Source organism: Anabrus simplex, chromosome 2 (genome assembly GCF_040414725.1).
Source record: "Anabrus simplex isolate iqAnaSimp1 chromosome 2, ASM4041472v1, whole genome shotgun sequence".
NCBI classification, from domain to species: Eukaryota; Metazoa; Arthropoda; class Insecta; order Orthoptera; family Tettigoniidae; genus Anabrus; species Anabrus simplex.
In genome coordinates this window covers 1,223,064,080-1,223,086,105 of record NC_090266.1, presented here as the reverse complement: position 1 = coordinate 1,223,086,105, position 22,026 = coordinate 1,223,064,080, and the positions used below count along the sequence as shown (strand labels likewise).

At 40.3% G+C, this 22,026-nt stretch overlaps 1 protein-coding gene across 1 annotated transcript in view; it reads right to left on the bottom strand.

Annotated features, from left to right (window-relative positions):
• Positions 1-22,026, bottom strand: part of LOC136864819 (GATOR1 complex protein NPRL2) — a 210,314-nt gene that overhangs the window by 49,891 nt on the left and 138,397 nt on the right. Inside the window, exons 7-8 of the mRNA XM_067142259.2 lie at positions 11,672-11,802; positions 5,614-5,783 (exon numbers count right to left, since the gene is read on the bottom strand). Of these exons, the coding sequence (XP_066998360.1) occupies positions 5,614-5,783; positions 11,672-11,802 (301 nt within the window). The remainder of the gene's footprint in view (positions 1-5,613; positions 5,784-11,671; positions 11,803-22,026) is intronic.

Genomic DNA, 22,026 nt, shown 5'->3' with positions numbered 1-22,026 from the left:
GGTGGTACAGAGTGCCTTATTTAAAATTTCTCTTTGACTATGTCATAAATAATAGTGTAACACCAAAGGAATTGAAGGAATCTATAATAATACCAATTTATAAAGGAAAGGGTGCTAAAAGGAAACCAGAGAACTACAGACCAATCAGCCTGACTAGTATAGTTTGTAAAATACTGGAGAGTTTAATAGCAAAGTACATCAGAGGGATATGTGATGATAAAAATTGGTTCATGAGGAGCCAGTATGGATTTAGAAAGAAATTTTCTTGTGAGGCACAACTGGTGGGATTTCAGCAGGACATACCAGATCAGTTGGACTCAGGAGGCCAGTTAGATTGCATAGCCATTGATCTTTCCAAAGCCTTTGATAGAGTGGAACATGGAATATTATTAAAGAAATTGGAGGGAATAGGATTGGACGTAAGGGTTGTACGTCGGATAAGAACATTTCTAAATTCAAGGGTTCAGAAGGTCAAAGAAGGAAATAATGTATCGCAGGAAGAGAAAGTTTGGAAGGGAATTGCACAGGGTAGTATAATCGGTCCATTACTTTTCTTAATATACGTAAATGATTTAGGGAACAATATAACATCAAAAATCAGATTTTATGCAGACGACATAATTGTTTATAGGGAAATAAATAACATTGAGGATTGTTCAGAATTACAAAGGGACCTTGAGAGTATCCAGCAATGGGTTGAAGAGAAAAATATGAAGGTTAATGAAGGCAAATCAACTGTTAAAACATTTACAAACAGAAGTTTTAAAACTGAATTTGAATATACTTTGGATGAGGTAGTTATCCCAAAAGATGGCAAGTGCAAATACTTAGGTGTGAGATTTGAAAGTAATTTGCACTGGAAGGGTCATGTGGATGACATTGTTGGGAAAGCATACAGATCGTTACATGCCATAATGAGGTTACTTAAAGGATGCAACAAAGAATTAAAAGAGAAAAGTTACTTAAGTATGGTTTGTCCATTATTGGAATATGCAAACAGTGTTTGGGATCCTCACCAAGAATACCTAATAAAAGAAATAGATACTGTGCAGAGGAAAGCAGCAAGATTTGTAACAGGGGATTTCAGGAGAAAGAGCAGTGTACCAGAAATGTTAACCCGCGAGTGGTTGCTATATGAGATTTTCTCTCACATTATTTTTTATTGTGATATTACTTCACAGTGGTGAAAGGGAGGTGACTGTTCCCTCTTCTAGCTGAGTTTATAACTGTCGTGAGTGGAGTGATTCACATTTGAAGGGTATGCACCCCCTCCGCTAGTTAGAACAAAGGTTCCTATGTGTCCGTGCGCTCTGGGCGAGAGTTTCTCTCATCGCGCGACTAATGACGTTGGTGTTATTTTGAAGTGGAGCGGGAAACTTACTCCTGTTGTACGCATTAGTTTTGTTTTATGAGCACTTCCTCTTTTTGAAAATGTTATTGTGTTCAGAAACCTTCCTTTGTAAGTAAATATTACTAGATATAATGCATGTGTGAGATTTTATTTCTTACAACTTCAAGACGGAAGTTATTTTTATGTACATTGCATATGTTATTTTAAGTAGTAATTTGTGTCTTTAATAGAAAGCTACTCATGACCGGCTCCATAGATAAATGGTTAGTATGCTGGCCTTTGGTCACAGAAGTCCCTGGTTCGATTCCCGGCGGGGTCGGGAATTTTAACCTTAATTGGTTAATTTCGCTGACACGGGGGCTGGGTGTATGTGTCGTCTTCATCAACATTTCATCCTCATCATGATGCGGAGGTTGCCTACGGGTGTCAAATCAGAAGACCTGCATCTGGTGAGCCAAACTTGTCTTTGGACACTCCCAGCGCTAAAAGCCATATGCCATCTCTCTCTCTCTCATTTCTTTTTATCTAAAATATATAAGGTAGAACTTGCGTTTCATTTCAGTAGTAAATTTCAGCCTTGCGCCCCATAAAACTGCGAAAAAAGTCATTTATTTTAATGTGAGAGAAAGTCTCACGCGCGACCACTCACGTTACATTTCGGCTAGTGATCACTCGCGGGTTAAAGGAACTTGGGTGGGAAACTTTAAGTAAGAGAAGGAAGAAAACTAGACTTATAGGATTATACAGAGCCTATACAGGAGAAGCAGCATGGGGAGATATCCGTGAGAGGCTTCAGTTGGAATATAATTATATTGGCAGGACTGATCACAAATATAAAATTAAAAAGAATTTTAGCAGAAGCGATTGGGGTAAATTTTCATTCATTGGGAAGGGTGTGAAGGAGTGGAACAGTTTACCAGGGGTAGTGTTTGATCCTTTTCCAAAATCTGTACAGATATTCAAGAAGAGAATAAACAGCAACAGAGAAAATAAATGAAGTGTTAGAGGGCATTCGACCAGTGCAGGTTATTGTAAATAAAAAAATGTGTGTGAATAAATTAATTCCATTCCCTGGTCTAAGGAGTTTGGACAGCCAAAGTAGGGGACTGCCTGTAGGGGTGAAGTACAGTGGGGACTTCCGAGGGCCCTGGGACCGCTACGGTAGCTGTGAAGGCCCTTCAGGAACTCTGAAAAGAGGTGGCAAAAGGGGCTCTGGTTAAGACGCAGCAGGTCGTTATGCTACTTAGGTTCCAGAATGGGTAAAAAAATAAAAAAATAAATAAAAAATAAATAAATAAATAAATAAATAAATAAATAAATAAATAAATAAATAAATAAATAAATAAATGCAATGTAAATTTTAATCTTATACCAGTTGTATAGTATCATTTGAAGTAATTCCACATACTGTATATCAGTTGACTATATTTGTAAGTAGTACAGGAGATATTATAAGTAGAATTTTGTAAGCGATATAAATTTATTAAGGATGAGCTGTGTGTTTAATAGAAAACATTGTTAGCGTAAATTGTAAAATATTGTATTATAGGAAAATTTTCTTCTCTTGTTAATTTAATATTTAGTGCTTGACTATAATGTATTTTAGTGTACCATTTGCCACCGAGGTAGACACCTCATTTGCAAATAAAGAGATTTTGATTTTTGATTTTTTAGTGCTGTTTGTTTGAAATTTTTTATAAAGAAATTTGCAATCACCGGACTCAGAAGACTGTCCATGGCAACACCATCGATTTGTTTGTAGAAATTGTCATTCCTCAGGAAAAGCTTGTGGTGAGGCAATGGTTGGTAATGTCCTCGGGAAAAATCTGAGTGATGTGGTCCAGGGCCTTCCGTACCTTCTTTCGTCAACACTACTAATATTTTGAAACTGATCTTATGCATGGAGGGATTCAACATACGTCTTATAACCTCACAAAATCATGAAAATGAAACAAAACACAAAAAACTAGTATAATGACATACAAAAAATAACCAACATCACTGCTTACATCTTACAGTAAATCTTGGTAATGAGATGGGAATTTTCTTACCAATTTTGCTATGAGCTGGAAGTTGCAGTTAGAACTAGCAAAGGGAACATCACCAAGTGTGACCTAGGAGTCATATTAGTAGGTAAGGAAAGCATGCCACTTGCCCACAGGAAGGAATACATTCTCAACTAGAGTCCAATTCTTTACAATGAATTCCAACAGAGTAGAGATCCTGGTAAGTATACAGGGTAGATACCCTCTTGAGGACTGCTGACAGTGGGCTTTTTGAACCCATTATTTCCTGAATGCACGTTGATGGCTACATAACCCAAACCACACACCCACTTGCTCAGTAATTTACACCGATCAGCCAAAACATTATGACCACCTACCTGACAGCCCATATGTCCACCTTTGGCATGGATAACAGCGGCGACGCATCTTGGCATGGAAGCAATGAGGCCTTGGTAGGTCGCTGCAGGGAGTTGGCACCACATCTGCACACACAAGTCACCTAATGCCAGTAAATTCTGGGGAGGGAAAAAAAATGAAATGGCGTACGGCTTTTAGTGGTGGGAGTGTCCGAGGACAAGTTCGGCTCGCCAGATGCAGGTCTTTTGATTTGGCTCCTGTAGGCGACCTGCGCGTTGTGATGAGGATGAAATTATGATGAAGACGACACATGCACCCAGCCCCTGTGCCAGCGAAATTAACCAATTATGGTTAAAATTCCCGACCCTGCCAGGAATCGAACCCAGGACCCCTGTGACCAAAGACCAGCAAGCTAACCCTTTAGCCATGGAGCCGGACTGGGGAGGGGAGCGATGAGCTCAGACGCCATGCTCAATCATTAACATTGGTACGTTCATGGGTTGTCGGCTGCGGAGGTTCATCCTCAGGAGTGTTCAGTGCACTGTGTGTTCAGACACACTTGTACTCTGCCCAACATTAAAGTCTGATGTTAGTTCCACCACAGTTCGCCGCCTGTCCTGTTTTACCAGTCTGCCCAGCCTATGACGTCCGACATCTGTAATGAAGGGTGGCTGCCCAACCCCTCGATGTTTGGACGTGGTTTCATCTTTGTTTCGCCACTCGTTGAAGACACTCACCACAGCACTCCTCGAACACCCGACAAGTAGTGACCTCGGTCAAACTCAGATAGATCGCGCGCCTTCCTCATTCTACACATGGACAGCATGCTCACTGATACTACATGCACCGCACGTGTGTCTGACTAGCTGTCATTCCTCGTCAGGTGACGCTGCTATCGCCTGGACAGGTTTATATCGATAGTAGGTAGGTGGTCATAATCTTCTGGCTTATCAGTGTGTATTCTTATTGCCAAGTCCAGCTACACGAGTTTTTTTTTGTCGTCATTTTTCTTTACGTCACACCAACACAGATAGGTCTTATGGCAAAGATGGGATAGGAAAGGGCTAGGAGTGGGAAGGAAGTGGCCATGGCCTTAATTAAGGTACGGCCCCAGCATTTGCTTAGTGTGAAAATGGGAAACCACGGAAAACCATCTTCAGGGATGCTGACAGTGGGGTTCAAACCCACTATCTCCTGAATGCAAGCTCACAGCTGCGCGACCCAAACTGCTTTGTTGATGTGAAATATTGCTCAATCACACTTGTTACAAATCGACTGCTGATGATTACAATTACTGTTTTTATAATTTGTTAAATCACATGAGGATTAGCTCCTACTGATCAAGCAGATAAATAAAAATATCAATTGAAAAGAGAGGAAAAAATGAAGGAACAATCACTCAAAGAATGACGTGAAAAAAGAATCCTTAAAGGGAGAGGGAACAATACCTAGGTCTCTAACACCCTAATATCATGAAGCTAGAAGGAAACAAAATGTGATGGCCTACTGTGTTCTAAGCCCCTAAAATTTTTCAACAATGACTGAGTGAGTATTATTGTTAGTTGAAGCAGGCCTTGTCTCTTCCACTGTCACTCTACTTTGATAGATGGCGTTATTCCTGCAGTTTAAAAAAAATAACCCATCAAGGACAAGTATACAACAGCTAGTCTTGGTTTGACAATGTTCATTCCTTAACGACAGGTCAGTGTGACAAGAGGGAGAAACAGGATGTCATGTGTAAAAGCTTATGCAATATAGCAACCATGGTATAAAAAGAAATTTCTAAATTTCTACCTATTTCATGGTTTCAAAATAACTTCTCTCTACTCTTTCTCAGCGTTAACTGTGAAAATAACCTTTTACACCAATAGTTAATGAAATGTAAATCAAGAATCTTACCTTGTGAATTCGGCGGATCAGTTTGTGCAGCAAACCAAACTGTACAAGCCTACGTTCATCAATCTGTAGGCTTCGAGGGTTAAAACGAAGGCAGAGATCACGAAGTGTGGTTCCATAGGTCATGCTACAGTAGAACAAAAAGACATCCTGCAAGGATGGAAGGCAACTGTCTGTGGAATAAATTAACAGAATAGTTTTATAAGTGTTACTATGTCCTCACAAAGGCAAAAGAGGTTAAGAAAAGAACTACACTGACTTCATAAAATGGTCAGACTTCTACTTCCTTACAAGTTCATAAACTATAATCAATAGAGATGGGGTGGAAATAGACCTACGAGTACGGAATAACATTTTAATCACCATTACACAGGGTGGCACACGAATAGTTGACACATTTACTTTTAGAATAACAACTTTATTTTTCACAGAACACTAATGAAATTTTAGACACAGGTAGCTTGGATCCTGGAAATACATTTCACTATATCACATGTTTAGTGTTGCCTCCACTGCTGCCGACAACCTCTTCGAGACGAGTACGCATGTTTCTGACGACTTAGCGGCAGAGGTCTTCATGAATTTCACTGCAGAGCTGCACAATCTGAGCATGCATTTCCATGCGGCTTTGAGGTCTTGTCTGGTTTTTCTGTAGCCCAAAATCACACATTTTGTTTATTAACTGCCCTGTTGAGATGAAAATAGGCTTCTTCAGAGAGCCAAGTGTTAAACAGTACTTGATCTTTATCTTGAGTCCATAATGCGTACTGCAATCTCTTCTGCCGGTGAAGATCTGTTAGCTTGTGTAGTACAGTCATTTTGTACGGGTACAATTGAAGGTCACCGTCTAAGATTCTTTGAACTGAACAGCGCGATATTCCACTTTCTCTTGAAGTCCGCCGTGTTGACTGGTGTGGGCTGCATGGCAACCCTCAGTGCAGCGATGTTCTCAGGAAACCAAACTGCGGGTGCACGTGGTCGCTTTTCTTCCTTCACACTGCCTTGTTCTTCAAAGTTTCTGTATAAGTGAATGACAGTGTTCCTTGCTGGTGTCCACCTAGTCTGAAATACAGCTCGAAATTTTATTTGTCACCCCGTATCACTTTTCGATTCACAATAAAAGATTACTGTTTTGGCGCGCTGCTGAACGGATAGTCGGCCGTGGTTGGCCATGGCAGAAAGCTCACTAGAATTCAGGCATTCGGAGATAAAGCAGCAGTGTCACCTGTACAGTTATTTCCATGAAACAAGGAAGGTGTGCACGAAATTCGAACAACATAGTACACAAGTTGCATTTTATATTTGATTTTCAAATGTGTCAACTATTCGTGCGCCACCCTGTACTATCTGTAGTCAAATCCAAATTTTTCAAGTTTGCAATAATATGGGGTAATTTACATTTCTATGATGAATTTTTTATAATTTACATATTTCCAAACTAAATGTCAACAATGATAGCATATTTTTCAGATTTTAAAATTTTCATTTAATCATTTTGGCCACTTAGGACCATAGTTAACACTTGTCTGCCTTTCTGTATTTACAATACTCCTTCACCTTCCTTTAATGCATCCGAGAAAGAAGCACTGAAATATCGGGCCAAACACATGGAAACAGCTTTTCTCACTAAAGACCCATTTCTCAGTCCATTTTGCATGAGTTCTTCTTCTAATCCTTTCTGAAAGATCCTTCATCTTTTGTGAACCAGTGCCTCACATTCACTGGTCAGATCCTCCTTCACTGCAGTTGCCCACGGAGCAGCACATTTTCAAGTAACGAGAAGGTCAAGAATTCTATGTCATATTCAAGAAAGATGACCATAAAACAAGGGACAAAGTTTCCTCATAGGATGTGGGAGCTTTTCAAATTTAGAATATAGTTCTGCTTTTCACCTCACGCGATATTCACCTTCAGAATTTTGATGTGAGCCAAGGACCTTTTGTTTGGATTCCTCTCTTCACCACAGTGAGTGAAAGCCAAGCACTGGACTGATGAGTGGAGTTACAGATGCTTTATTCTCTGATGCATTAAAGGAAAATATCTCTCCAAGATACTTGAAATGAGTACAATGTCTGTTTATTCCTTACTTGGTGGTATTATGATGGTCAACATCATTACTTTGGTTTTTGTTGTTATTATTACTTGTAAATATGATGTAATGTAAGATTCTAGAACAATGCACCTTTGTCACTCGAGTTTTACAAAATGTTCTATTCATTTGTACATAGGTTATTCGAGACTCAAGAAGATACAAGAAAGCCTGTTGTATCATATATCATACCCTTTCTGGAAGCCTGGCTAGGCAAGGTATATAAAGAGACAGTCTTAGGTTGTTGAGCTGTTAGTGAAAGTTGTTAAACCAAACCAAACCAAACCAAACCAAACCCCATGGCACTACAGCCCTTGAAGGGCCTTGGCCTACCAAGCGACTGCCGCTCAGCCCGAAGGCCTGCAGATTACGAGGTGTCGTGTGGTCAGCACGACAAATCCTCTTGGCCGTTATTCTTGGCTTTCGAGACCAGGGCCACTATCTCACTGTCAGACAGCTCCTCAATTCTAATCACGTAGTCTGAGTGGACCTCGAACCAGCCCTCAGGTCCAGGAAAAAATCCTTGACCTGGCCGGGAATCAAACCCGGGCAGGCGCGCTACCCCTACACCACGGGGCCGGCAGTGAAAATTGTTAGTCGAGCTAAATATGTGAACTCATGTTATGGTAATTCCGTTGTGTTGGTACATGTGATCTTGTTAAGTGCTTTGTAGTTGGTTGACACTTTCGTCACCCTGTAAACCATTCCCGTTTCGGTCATCAGTGCCATCAAGTGCATTGGAAATCCCATTTTTCGAAGTTCTTGGACACTATCACTTCAGATATATAACCCCAAGCCTGAACGATCCAGCTTACCACCGAGCATATATTCATGGTTTCCAGCAGCCATCCAGTCAGAATACTTTCGAAGCAAATGGTTATTAAAAGGCTTGTTCACTGACATGTCCAAAGGTTGCAAGATCGATGTTAGACCACAAGATCAGTTTTATTAGCTCCGAGTTCTTGCTTCACAGCATCAACAAGGTGGCCTCTAAAGTTGTCCGGCACAAGTAAGGTCTGCTTTTGGAGCAGAATGCCAGGTCTTCATTTTACCACGGAACGTATCCATTCGCACATCTAGCCTTTTAACCGAGCATGTATACGTGGATACCAGTCGGGAATGTAGTGTTCTTCGGTAATGTCTTGCATTTAAATATAACATACGGAGGCAGTTTACGGCCATCATCAGTGACAGCCAACTTCACCATAGAATGTAACTTTTCGCTGCCAGTAGTTTCAATTAGAACACTTGCCACTCCCTTCTCAGAAACAGAGTGTTCCTTGAAATGTCAAAACACACAGAGGTTTGGTCAGTATAGCTAATCTGCAAGAGGAGGTAGTAGTTCTACTGCCTTAAGATGAACACATGCCTGGCGCAGTCTTTAGATATTTTTTGGCACAAAGATGTTTTTCAGCACAATGAAAACGAAACAAGTGTTATGGCACTTTTAGGACAATTCCACCTTTACAATACAAAATGTTGGGAATAATATTAAATCAAGGTACATGTTTCTTTCTCATTGGAGGATATCTTCAGCCATGAAAGTTCTAAAAACAAAAATAGATCAAGGATATATATTTAAACTTTGAAAGACATTGGATATTCTCGCTATCTGGTCCTGTCTGTGTGCTCAGATCAAAATTGATCACATTACGTATAGTCATATTATTTTGTATTAATTTATTTGTGTAGCATGAGGAAGAACCAGGAAAGAATATTATCACATAAAGCACAGTTTCTGTTAGACAGATGTGGGTAGATTTTTCAGTTGGAGGAATTAGGACAAGAATTCTCTCAGTGTATTCACCACGTGAGGATACAAATGAAGAGGAAGTTGACAATTTCCTGATGTTGCATCTGTACTCCCGATGTTTGACTCTGTACTGAAGGAATGTAATGCAGGTGTTTTATCAATATTGTCTCTCCCATTCCTCATCTATTCCAGGTTCTGTTGTTCTGTGCAGTTCTTCACAGAGTCCATCCACCATAATCTTGGTCTCCCTTGTCCTTTATCTTTCCAGTGCTTCTCTTGGCGGTCTTTCTTCTCTCATCTGCTTCATATTTCCAAACCATCTCAATCTGTTCTGTTCCAGTTTTTCATTTAGTTTTTGCACATTTAGCTCTTTTCGTATGTCTTCATTTCTCACTCTGTCCTTCCTTGTCTTCTGTACCATACTCCCCAGGAATTTCATTTCAGCTACCTGTACTCTGAGTCATTGTCCAGGGTTCTGCTGCATATGTCATTATAGGCAAGTAAGAACCCTTGTACCTTACATCTTGTACATCTTTATTCCATATTAATCTCTGTACCTGGTGGTAAAAGGCACTCCCCCGTTGTATCCACCTACTAATTTTCTTATCCAGTCTTCCATTTTCTGTCAGTTCACTTCCCAAGTATTTCAAGTGTTCTATGATTTCCAGTTCCTTGTCTTCAATTTTGATAGATCTTCTTTATATCCTATACTCATCATCAATGCCTTGCTCTTCTCCACACTGATCCTCAATCTCCATTGTTCCTTCTATTCAGTACATTCAACTGTTGTTGTACCTCATCATCTTCTCCCCAGATCACATCAACATCCACGGTCATCATTACATTAATTCTTTCCCCTCTACAATCTTCCCTCGCTGCCTTTATGATGTCATCCATCACCATTAAGAATTGCTTCCGTGACAACACACTCCCTTGTTTCAGTCCATTGTCAATTCCAAACAATTGCTGTCTTCATCATATATCGCTTTTATGATTGTTATTAGTTCCTTGCCAATGCCCCTGTGTGTTGGTAATATATCCTTCCCACATTTCCAGCTCTACTGTTCTACTGTTCACTTTCCCCTTCTGAATCCACACTGTTCCTCTTCTAACCGATTTCCCTTCTTTTCTCTAATTCTTCTTTCCAATATCCTTTCCATTATCTTGGCAACATGGAAGAGGATGGTGATTTCTCAGTAGTTATTGCACATTTTTTATCTACTTTCTGGAATATTGGTATAATAACCCCCCTTTTCCCAATCCTTGGGCATATTTTTGTCTCTTCACATACACTTGAGTATTCTACAAGTCCAATGGAGTCCAGTCTTACAAATGCACTCTCAAAATTACTCCATTCCTGTTCAAAATGACTATTTCTGTCCTACGATGTGTTTCCTATTATTAGTTGGTTCCTCTGGCAGAAGTCAATTAAAATATCCACTTCTTGATTCTTGTTTCCATATCCAAATGGCCCCAGAATCTCTTTTCTTTCCCATCTCACTCTTCCCACTTGTGTGTTCAGATCTCCCATTGTAATTTCTTCCTTGTATTCAATGTATTTCTCCATTCACTCAAGGAACTGTTCTGTATTCTCTTCTTTATTTCTAGTTTGTGGAGGATATACCTGGAACAGATCTCACACTCCTGTCTCTTACTGTATCCTTGCTATGATCATTTTGTCATTGATCTTCTTCACGTCCTTCACATATTCCAGGACATCCTTTCTAATGATCATTCCTATTCCATTTGCTGCATCCTGTCCTATACCCTTCCTCTCCATTTTGTTTCAATAAGACCAAGGATGGCTATGTCCTTCTACCAGCTCTTCGGTCTTGTCTGTCAGGGTCAGGATGCGGATACACCGTGATACTGGTTGTCCACTTGTCACAGCTCCCCCAGCACTTGAAGAACTCTGCATCACCTACAGGGGACGCCCTAGCATTTTGTGTATCCGCACCATATTTGCACTCATTTTTAGGAGTACAGGTGCCTTCTGAAGCCGCCCTAACCTAGGGACAGATGCTACTTAATGGGTTCCAGTGTCATCACCATCACCCAACGTAAGATAACTCATCTGCCTAAAGCCATTGGTCCTCTTAGGGGGTCAAGTTATCTCTCGCCATCTGACACTCGGTGCATATGTATGTTTCATTAATATTACTAACTACTTACCACCAACCGAAAATCTGCCAAGAACAGCGACATGAGAAAAAACTAACCTGAGCCTGAAACGTATAGTAGACAGTCTTCTTGAAGTTTACTGTTGGCAGCAAGATTCCTCAAATGTGGAGTAGCTGAATACACATTACTATACTGAAATATTGGAATCAGGCTCACAGCACCATAGTATCTGCAAAGAAGGATACAAGAGAATTAAAAATATACCCTCCGTCATGCCCTGTTGAATAGAACTGGCAATATGTGACTACATATTTCACAAAATAAACTACATTCCTGCATTACATCATCAACATGTATCATGAGAATTTTACTTTCCAAACAGAAACACATGATACAGCTGCAAGTACTTTAAAACACTGCATTAACAATACTTCCTCTTGATAAAATCCAAATACATAGCTTTTGATATATTATCACAAGGAATTCCACATGATAATGAAACTAAACTAGGGTAATGTTTTAAGAAACAAATGGGAGCTAAACATATGAGTTCTGAGCTCTCAAAGGGTTTCTGTGCAATCTTAACTTCTCCACATTTACAATTCCGTACACAGCTATGCGTACCTTTCTCAATCAAGATCCCAGTAACGTCCTTAGTCCTCATAGGGGCTACCTGAAACCCCCATCAGATTCCTGTGTTCTTGAGTTCCTCATGCTTCCAAAGACAAACAAACTCAATACCCAGGTTTTCCATGCAACGTATTTTCAGCAATTCTTTTAGTTGAACACGTACTGTATGAACCAGTCACCTTCTAGAATGGCTCCCCAGTGTCACATCTCCTACGTTCTGATTGCCTTTTAGCCCCTGTTGAGGCTACCTCATTTCACACTAACATCCAACTTTCTCCCCTGTACTTCTTTTCTCATCTAACTTACCCCATTTAGTCTAAACCTACACTTATTCATTTCTAAGGCCAATCATTTAATCAGATCTATGACACAAATATCATCATCATCATGAATTCCTTTCAACGAGCCAGGTAGGATGTTTAAGAACGATGTGCCTCCATTTATTACGGTCCTGGTATGCTTCTTTTCTCTCTAGGCATCCCATGTTTCTCCTCTCATCTCTAGGTCTTCTCTTATCTGACCTAACCACCTTTTTCTAGGGCGTCCAATTGGTCTTCGTCCCGGAACAATCTTTACAAAATACTTCCTTGGTGTTTGAGTCACCTGCAACTGCTTAACGTGTCCTAGCCACTTCAGGCTTGCAACACTCCACCTTTCTTCCATGGTCAGGTCTCTTCGTATCTGATCATTCCTAATTCTGTCCTACCTTGTTTTCTGTACAGCTGATCTAAGGAACTGATACAGCCACCACAATGATTTCCTGCTAAGCCAACTTTCTTTCATTTTTTATTTTATTAAATAGCTTGAAAGAAATTCCCTGCTGTCAGGTGCTAGTCTGATGGAGGTTCATATCAGATGAAATTCACCTGTAATACCATTGTCCCAAACTCTTCCAACTCCTCCTCTCACGGTCAATCTTCACCATCTCACACACATTCTCTGATCTCTATGATGGGATAATAAATTAAACCCAACAAATATCTTCTTTTTTCTTTTCTTTTTAATAGGAACGGACTAGGAGTGGGAAGGAAGCAGCCTTTGCCTTAAGGTGTGGGATCCAAATCCCATAGAGTATCACCATTACCTCTCTACCAAAGTTTCTGCCTATACTACCTCAAATGGTAGTGGTCTTTTAGCCTCGCAATCTGGAAGAGATGAATTTGTTCAATGCCTAAAGGCCTGCACCAAAAATAACCACGTGTTTTAATGTGAAAATGAAAATCCACAGCCTGTTTCCAGTCATTCGACCAAGTCAGGAATGGAATGTTTCAATCTGCACTGATTAATTGTTTTACTTTGTGAGATGGAGTTGAACAGAATATCTGGAATAATAATAATAATAATAATAATAATAATAATAATAATAATAATAATAATAATAACAACAACAACAACGACGTTAGTGAATTTACGTTCTGGTTTTGAAGACGCCAAGATGCTGGAATTTTATCCGACAGGAGTTCTATGTGCCAGTAAATCTAGTGTACGCACTTTCAAATATCACCAGACTGAGTTGGGAATGAACCCACTAACTAGGGCTCAGAAGGCCAATGCTCTACAGTCTGAGCCACTCAGTCTGGTAAATTTGTTCTGAATGAAATATTGCACATAACTTGATAAGCAGAGGCACTGTTTTGGTGCAGAAGGCAAGCAAACTGTTTTCTCATGTCAGCAAGTTTCCTCCTTGGCGGTCCTTTAGAACAGTAAATTAGTGTTTGTGTACACTGATTACGAACCACAAGATGAAACACTACCAATTTTGTCACACAAATCAAGCCGTATGATTCTTCCTGCACTTTGTGGAACTTCAGCTTTCATTGCCCTAGTGCTGGATGGACGTTACAGTTTTGCCTTCTGCTCTCTGGCTTCTGGATAGCGGAGATCTGTCAATGAAGTCTGGTTAGCACTTACACCTATTACTTTACTGTTGACATGGCATGACAGTTACAGGTCAGCCAGCCTGATGTGTGTTGTTTGTAAGCTGTGGGAAAGCATTCTTTCTGATTATACGAAAAATGTTTGCAAAATTACAAACTGGTTTGACAGAAGGCATTTCAGGTTTAGGAAAAGTTATTCTACTGAAGCTCAACTTGAATGATTACAGCAAGATATAGCAGATATTTCAGATTCAGGAAGTCAAATGGACTGTATCACTAATGCCCTAACAAAGGCTAAATTTCTAGAAAATAGAATTCAGGGAATTTGTGTAGATGAAGCCTTATCTGATCCTGTAGTGATTAACCCTCTTATTGCCACGCCTATTTACAACAGGTATGGTAAGAATGCCACCCGCTTTACGACCAAATTGCAAGGCTGAACAAGATGAACATAATTCTCCTAATTCTAAATCCAGATAATTAAGGCCACATTTGGGAGAAAAAATGTTTTTTCCTGGGAAATTAAGCATGGAGCAGATTATATTTTTCACGTTCAGACCTACAAAAGTTACCTGATATACGTAGGTACTCACCTAAGACAGATGTGTCGGGATGTCTTATGATGTGTACTTGCTCACAGTCAGATGTAAAAGAAGCCCACGATATTATGCCTAGTATTTATTTAAAAAATTTAACGCTATCTACAAGAAAATCATGTACGTATTTACACTTTTTAAGTCACTACCACTTTTAACACTTGTGGACCCCCAAGCATAATGGGTGGAGCCCCCGTTTAACTTTACACACTGTAAATGGGATCTCTTTACTGGTCCACCATCTTTCTTGCTACACATGGCACATCATTTTAGGTTACATCATGGAAGTTTTTCCAGTAGCGCTCCGGGAGGACTTGGATCTGTCGGATGTTGTGCTGGAGATAAGAGGTTCTTTTCTGACATCCACTCATTTTCGAGTTCAAGAATAATGGAAGATGTAAATTTTAACCTCGTCATTTTCTTGGTAGAGGAGTTTTCCTTATAGATAACATATGCATTCAGCACCGTTCTCGCGAAAATTAAAAAGACAACCTTCTTCCAAAACTTGAGTATCTGGTGCTCATCTAGGTGATGATAATGATGCTTGTTGTTTTAAGGGGCCTAACATCGAAGGTCATCGACCCCTAGGAGCTCATCTAGGTAAGTATATAGCATCGTATCCGAACCATCAGCACCCCCCATAAATTCGTTGTACTGGTGTGTAATTGTTGGTGTCTTTACCTCCTTAGGAGGTCTGTTCTTTCTTGGTTTAGCTGTAGTTTTGCTTTTGGCAATGGAATGCGTAGACGAGATTTTTTAAAGATTTTTCTCCCGGTAGACAGCTAGCAGGACCTCGTCCTTTCTAAAGTAACTAGCCTCACCAATAGCAAATTTACCTTTCAGTTCTGAAGGGATATCCTTTCTGTTTCATCGGAGGGTACCTGTGAAGTATGTGCCCTTAGAAAACAAATGCTGGGCCAGACTAATCGTAGTAAGGAAATTGTCCATTACCACATGATTCATTAGGTAGTTGCCTATCGCTAGTAATTTAGTCACAGCAAGAAATGCTAGTCCATGCTTCTGTACATTTTTCCTATCAACATTGCTCTCTGCTCAGCGGTATCAATCAATCAATCAATACTGATCTGCATTTAGGGCAGTCGCCCAGGTGGCAGATTCCCTATCTGTTGCTTTCCTAGCCTTTTCCGAAATGATTTCAAAGAAATTGGAAATTTATTGAACATCTCCCTTGGTAAGTTATTCCAATCCCTAACTCCCCTTCCTATAAATGAATATTTGCCCCAGTTTGTCCTCTTGAATTCCAACTTTATCTTCATATTGTGATCTTTCCTACTTTTATAGACACCATTCAAACCTATTCGTCTACTAATGTCATTCCACGCCATCTCTCCGCTGACAGCTCGGAACATACCACTTAGTCGAGCAGCTCTTCTTCTTTCTCTCAATTCTTCCCAACCCAAACATTGCAACATTTTTGTAACGCTACTCTTTTGTCGGAAATCACCCAGAACAAATCGAGCTGCTTTTCTTTGGATTTTTTCCAGTTCTTGAATCAGGTAATCCTGGTGAGGGTCCCATACACTGGAACCATACTCTAGTTGGGGTCTTACCAGAGACTTATATGCACTCTCCTTTACATCCTTACCACAACCCCTAAACACCCTCATAACCATGTGCAGAGATCGGTACCCTTTATTTACAATCCCATTTATGTGATTACCCCAGTGAAGATCTTTCCTTATATTAACACCTAGATACTTACAATGATCCCCAAAAGGAACTTTCACCCCATCAACGCAGTAATTAAAACTGAGAGGACTTTTCCTATTTGTAAAACTCACAACCTGACTTTTAGCCCCGTTTATCAACATACCATTGCCTGCTGTCCATCTCACAATATTTTCGAGGTCACATTGCAGTTGCTCACAATCTTGTAACTTATTTATCACTCTATAGAGAATAACATCATCCGCAAAAAGCCTTACCTCCGATTCCACTCCTTTACTCATATCATTTATATATAAGAAAACATAAAGGTCCGATAACACTGCCCTGAGGAACTCCCCTCTCAACTATTACAGGGTCAGACAAAGCTTCACTCTCTGAGATCTATTTTCTAGAAATATAGCAACCCATTCAGTCACTCTTTTGTCTAGTCCAATTGCACTCATTTTTGCCAGTAGTCTCCCATGATCCACCCTATCAAATGCTTTAGACATGTCAATCGCGATACAGTCCATTTGACCTCCAGAATCCAAGATATCTGCTATATCTTGCTGGAATCCTACAAGTTGAGCTTCAGTGGAATAACCTTTCCTAAAACCGAATTGCCTTCTATCGAACCAGTTATTAATTTCACAAACATGTCTAATATAATCAGAAAGAATGCCTTCCCAAAGCTTACATACAATGCATGTCAAACTTACTGGCCTGTAATTTTCAGCTTTATGTCTATCACCCTTTCCTTTATACACAGGGGCTACTATAGCAACTTTCCATTCATCTGGTATAGCTCCTTCGGCCAAACAATAATCAAATAAGTACTTCAGATATGGTACTATATCCCAACCCATTGTCTTTAGTATATCCCCAGAAATCTGATCAATTCCAGCCGCTTTTCTAGTTTTCAACTTTTGTATCTTATTGTAAATGTCATTGTTATCATACGTAAATTTTATTACTTCTTTGGCCTTAGTCTCTTCCTCTATCTCGACATTATCCTTGTAACCAACAATCTTTACATACTGCTGACTGAATACTTCTGCCTTTTGAAGATCCTCACATACACACTCCCCTTGTTCATTAATTATTCCTGGAATGTCCTTCTTGGAACCTGTTTCTGCCTTAAAATACCTGTACATACCCTTCCATTTTTCACTAAAATTTGTATGACTGCCAATTATGCTTGCCATCATGTTATCCTTAGCTGCCTTCTTTGCTAGATTCAATTTTCTAGTAAGTTCCTTCAATTTCTCCTTACTTCCACAGCCATTTCTAACTCTATTTCTTTCCAGTCTGCACCTCCTTCTTAGTCTCTTTATTTCTCTATTATAATAAGGTGGGTCTTTACCATTCCTTACCACCCTTAAAGGTACAAACCTGTTTTCGCATTCCTCAACAATTTCTTTAAACCCATCCCAGAGTCTGTTTACATTTTTATTTACCGTTTTCCACCGATCATAGTTACGTTTTAGAAACTGCCTCATACCTGCTTTATCAGCCATATGGTACTGCCTAACAGTCCTACTTTTAAGACCTTCCTTTCTATCACATTTATTTTTAACTACCACAAAAACAGCTTCATGATCACTAATACCATCTATTACTTCAGTTTCCCTATAGAGCTCATCTGGTTTTATCAGCACCACATCCAAAATATTTTTCCCTCTGGTTGGTTCCATCACTTTCTGAATCAGCTGTCCTTCCCATATTAACTTATTTGCCATTTGTTGGTCATGCTTCCTGTCGTTCGCATTTCCTTCCCAATTGACATCTGGCAAATTCAGATCTCCCGCTACAATCACATTTCTTTCCATGTCGTTTCCCACATAGCTGACTATCCTATCAAATAATTCCGAATCCGCATCAGTGCTACCCTTTCCCGATCTGTACACTCCAAATATATCAAGTTGCCTATTATCTTTAGAAATGAGCCTTACACCTAGAATTTCATGTGTCTCATCTTTAACTTTTTCGTAGCTTACAAATTCTTCTTTCACCAGAATGAAAACTCCCCCTCCCACCTTTCCTATCCTATCTCTACGATACACACTCCAGTGCCGTGAGAAAATTTCTGCATCCATTATATCATTTCTCAGCCATGATTCAACTCCTATTACAATATCTGGTAAATATATATCTATTAAATTACTTAATTCTATTCCTTTCTTTACAATACTTCTACAGTTCAACACTAACAATTTTATGTCATCCCTACTTGATTTCCAGTTCCCTGTTCCCTTATCACCGCTCCCTAGGCCATCCCATTTCCCTGAATGTACCTCCCTATTACCCTTCCAAACAAATTTCCTAACTTATACGTACCACTGCGGTTTAAATGAAGGCCATCCGAGCGCAGATCCCTTTCTCCTACCCACCCATTAGGATCTAGAAATTTCACTCCCAGTTTCCCACATACCCACTCCATAGTCTCATTTAAATCCCCAATCACCCTCCAGTCAGTATCCCTTCTATACAGTATTCCACTAATAACAATCTCCGCTTTCTTAAACTTCACCCGTGCTGCATTTACCAGATCCCACACATCTCCAACTATGTTGGTACTTATATCAGCTTGCCTTACGTTGTTGGTACCAACGTGAAACACTACCACCTTCTCCTTCCCCTCCTCCCTCTCTTCTACTTTCCTCAACATCTGCCTCAACCTAATTCCTGGATAACATTCTACCCTGGTTCCCTTTCCTCCACACACTTTCCCCACGTGTCTAACGATGGAATCCCCCATGACCAGAGCCTCAACCCTATCCACCTCATTTGATCCCCTCCCCTCCTGGTCAGCCCTATCTTTCCTGATAGCTGCAGAAGCTACTTCCTCCTCCCTTTTCTCCTTCCCATGACCCCGTTCCACCTGTCTTTTCCTATCCTCTACTCTACATTTCCCTTTCCTACCTTTTCCCTTCCTCCTACTTCCACGCATCTCAGCAACAGTTCCCTGTCCCTCATCTTCCCTCTGTTGTTCTACCTGGAGTGACTCATACCGATTTCGCACAGACACCTGTCCTGAATTCTGATCCTGAATACAGCCCTTGGCCTGCAATCTCCTTCCCCTTAGAACATTAGACCACCTGTCTTCTACAACTCCTCCCTTTCCTTCCCCTCCCTCTTGTACACCTACTGTAACCTGTACATTGTTTGAGGGAGTCCTATCTTCCTTCCCGTCTTCTGTGAGAATCCTAATTATCTCCCTCAAACTTTCCAACTCCTCCCTCATACCCCTCAATGCCTCACCACACCCACAATAGCAGAAGAAACCCAAATAATAATGTGATATTGAGTCGCACAGCATCCAGAATTTTATCCCCCATTTGTGATGTTTTTTGTTTGGAAGATACTGCAACAAAGAGAAATCACATTTTGTTCCAACAAGTGACTCGTCTATGCTAAGGTGCTGGCGGGTAGTGTAATGGTGCCTCAACAAACTGTTGGTGTGATCCACAAGAGGACTGAAGCGAGCACATGGGTCATATTTCTCATGACCTGGTGGAAACAACGAATCATTATTCACAAGGTCGAAGAATTTCAGTACAGCTGGAATCTGTTCCTTGAGAACATCTTTGAAAATCATGGGATGATTGGAGAATCAGTGTTCCAGTACGAAGATATTGTCGGTCTGCGTGTAATTCCTATCTCTAACAATCCAGCGAAAATCCTTTCATTTCCTTTAGAGTAACAGGCCGCCACTGCTTTACACGGGAATTCGGCTTCAATTGTTGTGCTGACCTCAAGAATTGAGTAGCATATCTATTAGTTTGTCACTATTAGCTGCCACAGAGCCTGAGTAAAGAAGAGATAAAAATACGAAAAGGTTTTGCGTTCCAAGGCGGGACATGCTTTGGACCTGGATTTTCCAAGTAGGCAGGTGCAGGGTAATAATAATGAGTATCACTTCCTACGAAAACCTCCCGAAACACAGAATTTTTTTTTGCTAGTTGCTTTACGTCGCACCAACACAGATAGGTCTTATGGTGATGATGAGCAGGGAAGGCCTAGGAATGGGAAGGAAGTGGCCATGGCTTTAATTAAGGTACAGCCCCAGCATTTGCCTGGTGTGAAAATGGGAAACCACGGAAAACCATCTTCAGGGCTGCCGACAGTGGGGTTCGAACCCACTATATCCCCGACGCAAGCTCAAAGCTGCGCGTTCCTAACCGCACGGCCAACTCGCCCGGTACACAGATCTTTGGAGAGCATTACTACTATCACCGTCACCATCATCATCATCATTATCCTCATTCTCAGGACCGTAATTTGCTCCATCATTAAATTCGGAATCCTCCAAGCTCTCAGATATATTCACAGCACTTACTTGTGCGGTTCCTGCCATAACCTCACTACTGTCACTGTCTGAGTCATCGTTCACGAACACATCACTGTCAGCATCACTAGCTACTCAGCGATACTTCATAAAACATACACCAAGTTCAAACACTGATAAAACCCGAACAAGCAATGCATATACAACTAAATGAGGCCACAGCACTAGTTGTAAATAGAGGATTGTGACGACGTTTATTAAATTCACAGAGGCTTGCAGACTGAACACTGAAAAGCATAACGGTCTATAATGATAATGTATGTATTGTGACATTTTAGGTCTATTGTAATTGGCAGTGTATTTTATGCGATACGACTGTACGCCACATGCTCCACGCCGAGTGTTCGCCGGCGAAACCCACAGGGGTGGCTTTCTTTTTTCTTTTATATAACCTGTTGAGGGATGAAGAACAGCGTTATCACCGCAAGAAAAGACGGAAAATTTTATTAATACTGCTGGACTCTCCATCCACGAGAAACATTACATTTAAAAGTTCTCGTAATATTAAAACTTCAGATTCGACGTCTTGATAAACATTCTCCAACAAGTGTGCATAAAAGATTTGATAACACATTTTTAGGAAGGTGTAAATAATAATATTATGAAATAAAATCGAATCACGATGTCAGAGCTCAGAATATAGGTGGTGTACACAATCAAGACCTGGACAGCTGTTGCTCACCACCACGAGGAGAATAGTCTCATTTCTTGATAGTTTTTTGCTTTTACGTCGCACCGACACAGATAGGTCTTACGGCTCTAGAAAGTTTAACAGACCATCTACATTCATAGCAGACGCCAATAGTGTTCATGAAGAAAGTATGTATCATTACATGTCAATTGTGAAACCACGAGTTGGGAATCCATACTAATATTTTCGTGTAAGTTCCAGTGTACATCACGAGGTACCAGTTCGTAACCAGCCGAGGCAATGAAGACCAACAAAGGAAATTTGTTTGACCCGAAAACGTCGCCCAGCTCAAGATGTAACACTAAAAGGGAAGACCGATGCCGACAGCGTCTTAATGCCATGAATCGAGCCTAGAAGGAAACCAGGGTCATTAAGACATCTAAGTTAAGTTGACAATTCATTTTTACTGGGTATTATCTGTTCTATGTAGCCATAATAAGTAGCTAACTTTCTTCTTGAAGGGATTATTGGTTGAACTGTAGTTTGAGTAGATTTTTAGTATCTTTACCATGTCATTTTCTTGTGTTATACGACGTTGAGTCTGTATTTTCTCCTACTGTACGATTTTTAAGGTGCGTGATGCCTGTATGTCAACATCATTGACTATGCGGGTTTAAGTAAGTCATGTCATCGGAAAAGTATC